Source organism: Olea europaea, chromosome 2 (genome assembly GCF_002742605.1).
Source record: "Olea europaea var. sylvestris chromosome 2, O_europaea_v1, whole genome shotgun sequence".
NCBI lineage: Eukaryota > Viridiplantae > Streptophyta > Magnoliopsida > Lamiales > Oleaceae > Olea > Olea europaea.
The window spans coordinates 29,223,791-29,233,889 of NC_036238.1; the positions used below are offsets into that span (position 1 = coordinate 29,223,791).

Here is a 10,099-nt window from a genome sequence, read left to right on the forward strand (position 1 = left end):
GATATGATACGATATGATTATGATATGATATGAAATGGTCATTCGGTACTAAAGATATAATATGATATGAGGTCTTACCAAAATCTAAAGAAATGATATGACGGTATGATTATTTTGATGCTTGATTGAATATTTTATTCGGGATCGCACCATTAATTGTGTCCTACTGAGTATTCTTTATACTCATCTCTTTTCCCTACCTTACAAGTTAGTACAGGTCGTGTCGGAGTGCGACGGCTCGATGGTGTGGTTGTGCCGCGTTTCATGGGACAAAATTCTAAAATCCAGCACGTAACTTTATTTCTATTTAATATTATTGCAATAGACACTTATGTTTAATTTAATTATTTGGACAAGTTCGCTAAAAATTTAGTTGCATGTTTTCTAGGATATTAACATTCCCATCTCTTTAAATGCTTAAATTGCACTTTGAATTTCAATTAAGATTTATGATATTTGGTATAAATCCCATCTTACCTTGCTGCCATTTTAACACTATTGGATGCTGAAACGGACAAGTGGCTGCATAAACGTCAACAGTTATATACTTTTTTTTTTATGGTCACTTATCATCAAAAGATTTAAATTCAATGATTGAATACATGTATGGTGTTGTACACTTTTATAAAAACCAGAAAGTATGCATGGGGCTACATACTTCAATTAAAATCAGGCGTGTATGTTTTAAAAGTTGTAAAATACCTTGTGGTTGCGTCAATTGTATAAAAGGGATGAAAGGAATATATGTATTAAAACTTTTACTCTTTCACTTGACACTATTTTATTTCGGGATAACATTATTATAAACTCATTTATTTTTGAAGAAACGTTTGGTAGCGACTTAAATTTTAAAGAAAAATAAAAATAAAATTGGGACGTTACACTCTATGTTCAAATTTGAATCTAGAAGGTATTTATGTTACCTTTATAATTTTTTCTAAGTCATCTCTTCTTCCATCAATAATGTCATCACCAAACACAATACACTCAGCATAGTGTCCCCCACGAGCAACCACCATTTTCATTTGCATGTAGCCAAAGATTGTATAACCTTGATCAAACATATCTTCCCGAGGATAAAAAAACAGACACTGCAGTTTCCTGCTCAAGCATGCAACAGATAAAGGTCATTCTATGTAGCATCCTACGAAACACACTTCTACATATGCATTGACCTCATATTGTACCTTGCCACCAGGTAAGAGCTAGGAAAATGCATGCCTGTCAAATCGAGGGAACAAGTGTGCCAATACTATGTGACCAGCTTCACATACTGCCAGAAGTCTTTTCTTTTCCAAAAACACCTAATATAGTTTATATATAATAAAAGAAAAAAAGAAAAGAAAAGAAACGAAAAACTATAGTTCAACGGAATTATATGTAATCTATAACTTTGATAAGTTCTATGAAAGAAAACCATACGCTTTGTTCACATTTTTGCTGCTCCTCTTCAGTTAGAAGCGCACCCATACCCTCCAGCAACTGCTTATCCAGTACATCGACAATATATTGCTGGTAGATCTCCTTTTCTCACCTTTATGGATAACAAAACAATAAAAATTCTCTTAGTTAGTGACTCACATCTCCAAATGCATCAGTAAGCATCCTTTGACTGCATTAACAGACATCATTGACCAAAGAAGACTTCAACATAGGACAAAGAGCATATCAAAAAGAGCCAAAAGCACAAGCCTCCCACACATCATGAAAAGTTCTAAACTCATCTAACTCTACAATTCTCAAATGGGTGCCAAACTGAACATATAATATGAGTTGAAAGAAGTTCTAAAGTTTTAAGAGAAAACTATTTGTGTTAACTTAGCAGAAAAATGTAGATTGAAAAGAGTTTTATTTCAGGAAAGTTGACTATATATATATGACACGAAATCAAAGGACCCTATTTGGGATATAGGTAGGGCACCTTCTTATGCTAAGGACATAGATTTACAACAAGTTGGAAATATGGACTATGAACATCAAAACATAGAACTATCAAACTGATTTAAGCATCTTCGGATCAAGTGCAGAAGCAGTTGAAATTTTGAAAAAGTATGAACTGCTAAAATAAGAGGAAGACAAGCAAAATGAAAAACTATTTTACTACAAACTGTGTGAAATTCTACAGATGAAATATAAATAGTAGTGTCCAGTTGATAGGCATCATCCAACAAATACAAAAATAAAGTGAAAGTGCTCCTATGGAAATATTGCCATGATTCGAGACATACATGGCCAAATATCTTCGATTAACAATAACTCTTACATCTCCACATTAGGGATTGTATCTTTCTGAGACGACTGTCCTAATTAATATAAATAGTATCTATATGCATGTTGGTCAAACATTTGATTATGAAGCAGTAACATTGCTAAATGTAATCAGAGTTGCAAGGTGACTTGATTTCTTGAGAGAGCATGTTTGAAGGATCGTCTGTCTTAACAGACTAGCACTGTGCCTTCCAAGTCATTGGTTAATTGAAAGTCACAATCTACATCAGTTCCACGAGGCAAAAAAGGACCATAAATTTCCCTTAGATCCCTCAAGGGAGGCATTTCATGCATTGCATTTTATAACAATCAGTCTATCATCAATAGACATGAATCTAATGTGTTATGAGCTCGCGACAATCTTATATCTCACCCATCAACACAATTAACAAGAAAAACTTGATTGCATAGTAGACGAAGAAAGCTTACCTTCTAACATAATTCAAAATTTCAAACATACGAAAAATTAGATGCTTTTGCTAAGAATTAGCCTCACATAACAGTAGGTACCATTTCATTCCAGAACACAAAGTCATTAGTGCTAATTAAGCTAGTTGAGAAAAATAAACTAGATGTGTTCAATCATACAGGCGTGCAATTGTTAGACATTGCCCAACAAAAAATATTAATAAAGCACGTCTGTGACAATGATCGCTGTGATTTTTACAAATATTTCTCATTTTCCTTCTACATAACCAAAGCTTCATCCATCAGTGGAGCTGAAATTAAAGGCACACAAACACGAGTACATCAAAGTGAATAAACCAGTAAAATTAAAATGAATTCCTTGGATTAAGCATAATAACTTACAGACATAATTCCTGCATCATTGACTAGGTTTCTTATATCTGCACTAGAATATCCAACTGTCTGAAACACAAGTTGTACAGGAAGAGAAAAGTAAAATACGGTAAATGGCTTTACCACTCATTGAGCATATTTAAGCAACTATCTCAGTACTAAGTGCCGTGTAAGGCAAGTTAAAAGGTAACTAAAACTCGACAAGAGAATACAGACGAAGAGAGTACAAGACAAGAAGCAGCAACATACCTTTTCAAAGTCAACATCTCCTTCCCAGAACTGTGAACACCAAAAATCAAGTTTTTCCACTCACAGTACTATGCAAAATCAACTCGGTTGGTAAGTTGTCCCGATATCCTTATCGCCGCTTGAAATATGATATAATTTTTAAATCAATTATTAATTATTTTAAGTAATTTCAATAATTAAATAGGCGATACTCAAACTTAATTATTTTACGTTTAAGCGATTTCTACAGTCTTTTTAATCACTGAAACTAATTTTTCTTTCACTTTATACAATTTCATAGTTTATTATATTTAACCCCTTCAATAAAATTGAATTTAATCTAACAATTTGATAACTATAAAATTAAACATAACTTGACAATAAGTAATTTTTTACTTACCTTTCAAAATTGAGGAATTCAAGCTTAATACTGAGAATCACTTATTTTTAAATCACCTTATCGAAATTTCTTATTTTTTTCTCTCTTCTTCTTCCTTCTTTTTTTTTCCCTCTTTTCTCTTTCTTTTCTCCCTGCTCTCGGCTTCTCTCTGTGTAAATGAAATGGATTTGTTTTAGTTGGGTAATGGATTAACTTAGGTTTGGTGGATATATATATATACACCGCCTATCGTTTTTGCTTCTTTTTTTTTGGCATTTTGACCAATCTTTGGTTGACTTGTTTTAATTACTTACTAAGGTATTACAAACTCACTCCCTTAAAAAAATTTCGTCCTCGAAATTCAATTGACTAAGTGTGAAAAATCTGGGGATACTGAGAATGCAACTACTCTTCACTTTCCCATGTCCCTTCTTCTATAACATGACTCATCCATAAGATTTTAACCAAAGAAATAGTATTACTTCGCAAGACCTGTTATCTGGAACTGGTTCTTCCTTATATGTGAGATTTTCTTCTCTTTCAGCTCCACTGATAATCTTATAGCATAAGTTAAATCTGATGTCTATTTACTAAGCCTCGAACATATGGAATATAAGTTAAACTGATACCTTAAATATCATCCTAATGATCAATATGTGATATTCTCATCTTTTTTTTTTTCTTCCTCTCAAACCTTAGGAAAACTCAATTATTATTCCAATTTGACGTTTAAGATACTATTTTTCATGTTCTCCAAATCTTCACCTTATGCCATAATTTAAACTATTCTCTAATCACATTCTTTTTCTATAACAACGGTTACATATTAAGATCTAACAGCATTCTTTCGCCCATTTCGTCATACATCCTTCGAATATTTCAATATTATATATAACCTCAATTGTCATCACTAGTGTCTAGTTTTTATAATTATTCAAGTCTCATTTAATTAACCAATCATAGTTGATAGCCCTTCTTTTGAACTTGTTTTCATAGTGTCTGGCATTCTATTAAAAGAAGATGCACAATGTAATTTAATTATATAACTTCTTACAACTAATCAAAGATAAATACTCCAATTCCACCATGTAATTAACAATATTGTCTATATATAATTTTATAAATTTATCCTATGAACTGACTATATCTTTTAAAAAGAATCTTATAACCTTTATCAATGTATCCACAATGATTTAAATACTTTTTTGACTCCATTCCGTGTATTTGGAATCCCTAAACAAAAAATATTTGAGAGTAACTTCTTCCATTCTAAATTGAGAATATCTCCAAAAATTCAATTGTTCATGATTTTCTAAAATTCTAGTTATCCCCAACAAAACAATTGAGATAGCTCAATATGGTATTCTTTTCCTTAATTCTATATCACCCACTAAAAATATATACACAATTTTCATTTCCACCATTTCAAATAAAATCTACCTTAAAGTCTGATGATTGATAACTATTGATATTTCTTGTAATGTGATGACAAAATCCTAATATAACCAACTCCAAATCATGTTTTAATCACGCCTCTTCAACAATCTACAATATCATCCACAATTTATAAGTTTACTTCAGAATACTTTCTAGACCTCAACATAAATCATTATCCTGAATCAATCTCTTATCATCTTTAGATATGGAAGCAAATATTTCCTCATAATTTCTTGATAGCAAAACTTTTGACATTTCTATACTCGTATAAATTTTGTTCTTTCTTTCTATGAAGAGATAATAATAACATTTAATCATGAAAATCTATATTCTTATTCCATAAATGGGTCGTTGATCTATCATCAATGCATAATCCTTCTTGTATATCGCATAAAGACCTTTAATTGGGATAATGTAAACTAAAGATACTGTCCTACAACTGAATAAAATTATATTCAATGATCACCCTAAACTTCAAATTATTCGACATATTATCCATATATTCCATCGCAAACAGATATCAATAAACATAGAATACTTTATATGTGAAACCCAAAAATACAATCGAAAATCACCCAAAAGTTACATCACTAAAAATTCATTAAATTCATCTTAACTTCAAAAGTTAACTCAACGCTTCCAAATTATATGGAATATAACACAATAATCCAATGAATGGCCTTAACAAAATTAATTAACTCAATAACCCAAATCTACAATCACATTATTTTGCTATATGACAACCATTATATTCATTTAGATGCTATTCATCATATCATGTTATGATCATGTAACCTTGGTATTTATCGTCATATAGTATGACCTAAAACATTTAATTATATCAATTTTCCTTAAAATCACTAAATAATAACTCTCATATTTTTCCCGTGAACCTTTCATACATCAATATATCATCACGATTTCATATGTTAATTTTCCAAACTCAATAAATTCCAACTCTACCATTCCATACTCCTTTTTTACACATAAACATACCTGAATGCACATATCCATTTAATTCTATTTCTTCAGTAACAAATTATCCCATAATAAGTAATCATGATGAAGTATATCATCATTTTTTTCCTTCTCACATCCCTTATCATCAACATCTTATAAATAATTAAAGTAATTGGAATCACCCAAGATAATTAAAATTCCTCCCTGATTATTACCATACCATTCTCTTTTATTTAACGTGCCAACTATATCAAGTAATTCAACATATAAATTGATAATTAAGTGGGTTTACCATCTATCCCTTTGAATGCCTATACATAAACAACCTGTAAAATCATTAAAATATGTTCTACTTTTAATAGGTTAAATACATGACAATTTCGATCCAACAACTAATAACATTTCCAACCATTGGATCATTGCAACTATCATACTTGCATACTAGTCTTTTCTGGATCTGTTAAAAATATCTTTCTATCATTTTTGATTCCATAATTTTGAGCTTGAGAGCCTATGATTTCCGCCACTACGACATGTGACCATACGCACTAAATATGCACAATATGTCAACGCATGAATTACAAGGACTTTCAAAACTCTATAAACTGGGCTCTGATACCACTTTGACACGACTTGTTCTGAATCCTCATAGTGGACCCAAAACGTGACGTGCGTCGATGATAAATGCTGACTAGATGTCAAATCTATCACTAAAGCTGACTATGAATTACTTCAAAAAATACATCAAAATCAAATGCTTATGTAAAACATAATGCGATGGGCCCAAATTATTTACTTCATGCTTAATCAAAACAAGTTATAATATTCAATATGTCGTGTAGCTCTCAATTCGAAATCATTAGGCTCTTTCAGATAAAAAGAATCAATTGCTACCTGTAGAAAAAATTACGGGAAAATATATGAGTTGATAGCTCAGTAAGTGGAGGAGTTCAAAAATAATTATACTTTTTCAATTTTACATCTTTATCGAAAATTGAGTTCATATCATTAAATAACTCGAAAGATAACATTATATAATTATAGCCAAAACGTGAGACATTCACATAACATGGTAAAATATCATCTCAAGTCATGATATAAACATAAGCTGGTAATCATGCTATAATCTCATCGCATCAAATGTACTGAAAAATCCACAAAAAATGTACCATCTGACTAAAATTCGTAATTTGCCCCTCGGGCTAAAAACATTCGCCACAGGCCTTTGGCCCCCTCCGTGAACGAAACTCGATCTCAAGACCTCTGGTGATCAATTCTAGAACACGGCCAAGGCCCCTTTGTGAACTATATGTACACGGTCAAGACCCATTTGTGTAGCATAGAACAAGGCCAAGGCCCCTCTGTGAACTAGAAAAAATATATAATCATTGGTACTTTTCTGACCGATCTCAATATTACATGTCTCACATGCTAAACAAATCTCAATATCACGTCTTATATACCAAGTCACAAATATGCCATAAATAATCTTTGAGAATCCACATGTATCATAATAAAAGAGATTTCTATAATAATCATAAGATCGAACATATAATTGCAAATACTTTACTAATGTACTTAATTTATAAATACTTTAAAAATATTTAAGTTTTTCCACTCACAGTACTATGCAAAATCAACTCGATTGGTAAACTGTCCCGATATCCTTATCGCCGCCTGAAATATGATATAATTTTTAAATCAATTATTAATTATTTTAAGTAACTTCAATAATTAAATAGGTTATACCCAAACTTAATTATTTCACATTTAAGTGATTTCTATAGTCTCTTTAATCACTAAAACTAGTTTTTCTTTCACTTTATTCAATTTCATAGTTTATCATACTTAACTCTTTCAATAAAATTGAATTTAATCTAACGATCTGACAACTATAAAATTAAACATAACTTGACAATTAATAATTTTTTTACTTACCTTTCAAAATTGAGAAATTCAAACTTAATATTGGAAATCAGTTATTTTTAAACCACCTTGTCGAAATTTCTTTTTTTTCTCACTCTCTTCTTCTTCCTTCTTTTTTTTCCCCTCTTTCTTTCCTCTTTTCTCTTTCTTTTCTCCCTGCTCTCGGCTTCTCTCTGTGTAAATGAAATGGATTTGTTTTATATATATATATATATATATATATATAAATTCATCAATATTTGGATAAGGTAAAACTAATATTGGATAATTCATTGAATTTATGTACTATATTTTTATCTTCATGGAGAGAATGAATCATGTATTACAATTGTGACTATTGCATCAATTAGTATAGATTAAGAAGTTAAAATATTTCGATCATATTGTTGCATTATAACGATTAGAATTATAGAACTTTGGTTTGTAATATTTTTAATGAAATTATTTATGGTTCTACGTGAAATTTTAGACTTATATTTATAATTTACCTTGTTAGTGGCATTTTGACCAATCTTTGGTTGACTCGTTTTAATTACTTACTAAGGTATTACACTTTTCTTGTTTCCCGCCTTGGGCAGCACATACAGGAACCGTGTAGAATTATCCAATTGGCAAATATATAAGAGCGGCCAGATTAACATTTTATCCATGCTATGCGATGGAGTTAGACACAATAGAAATGATGTACATAAAGTATATGCAAATACTAACTCTCTATCGAACTGAGCAATGAGAGCTTCAAATGTTGCTCTTCTTCATGGATCCTTCCTTGCATGCCTTCCAGCAATAGCATCTATCTCATCCACAAATACAAAAGCACGAGCCTACACAATTGACTGGTAAATTAGTATGTGTTTCTTCCTAAAACTGAAATGATCTGAGTGTGAGCATGTGCATAGTATAGTGTATGTATGCATGCATGTGAAAAGCACAAGGTCTTATTCATTTGCAGCCACATATCTTGAGTAGTGGTCTCCCGATGATGGCGTTGTAGGCAATCGGAGCATGGACTACATGGAAGGGAGTGACTTCTGTCACCTGCTTTTGTCCTGATCCCAACGTTAGGGGAAGATCAACGATTCCTTTCGGGATGATTGTTCTACCCCAGAATCCCTGGAGCGGTATTTTGATTGCCTTGAACTAGTTAATAGAAATACCCATCTTCATGAAGGCATCTTGAGACAGCACATTGACCACACTTCCATTGTCAACCAAGACCCTCCTCACTTCAAAGTTGGCGATGATGACAGATATGACCAAGGCATCGTCATGGGGGTATGATATGTCTTCTGAGCCCTCCGATCCAAATGTGATATCTTTCATGTCATTGGGAGCTATTATTGGTGTAGAACTGTGTCATCGGGCATATTGTTTGCGCCCACTATTTCAATCTCCTCCCGAGGCAATTCCACCGATTATAATATTGATAGTACCTGCTGTTGCTTGTTACCTTCCCCAGATTCTGTAGTCTTCCCATTGTTACGATCATTCCTGTGACGCTTGTCATGCCTCATATACTCCTTTAGGAATCCTCTTTTTATCAAAACTTCAATCTCACGTTGTAATGTTATGCAATCCTCTGTTGTATATCCCTGGTCACGGTGGTAGTAACAGTACTTGTTCTTGTCCCTGGTCTCAGAGGGAGACCTCAACCTCGGTGACCACTTGAACTCCTTCATATATTTGATTGCCATCAATATGTTCGACCTAAAGGTGTTCAAATGAGTAAGTGTTGGTGGTGTGCCCTGCTTCTGCTTTCCTCTGGTAACGTCTTGTTGTAGATACAGCTCACGTGGCCTCTTATGCTCGGCCCCATCATAAGTCAGACCAACTCTCCTTGGATTCAATGTTTCTTCCATATTAATGTATTTCTCCTCGGGTCAGAAGCTCGATCACTGACTTGGGGGAGTTTTTGACAAGCTCATCTTGAATGCCTCACGTCTTATAGCATGCGCGAGGGCGAAAACTGCTACTGTGATATGGAGATCGGGGATCCGAAGTCTTTCTTTATTAAACATTTTCATGAAGTCACGCAGGGTTTCATTCTGCCCTTGACGAAGTTGCATGAGGGAAGCCACTGTCTTTTTTATGCGCTTACTA

The 10,099-nt window shown here is 32.6% G+C and overlaps 1 protein-coding gene across 1 annotated transcript; it reads right to left on the reverse strand.

The window, feature by feature from the left end:
• Nucleotides 1–9,139: 9,139 nt before the first annotated feature.
• Nucleotides 9,140–9,858, reverse strand: LOC111375169. Its single transcript, XM_022997972.1, has 2 exons — nt 9,450–9,858; nt 9,140–9,333 (listed from the first exon to the last, which is right to left on the reverse strand). Exons 1-2 carry the CDS (start codon nt 9,856–9,858, stop codon nt 9,140–9,142), a joined length of 603 nt encoding a protein of 200 aa, XP_022853740.1.
• Nucleotides 9,859–10,099: the final 241 nt, after the last annotated feature.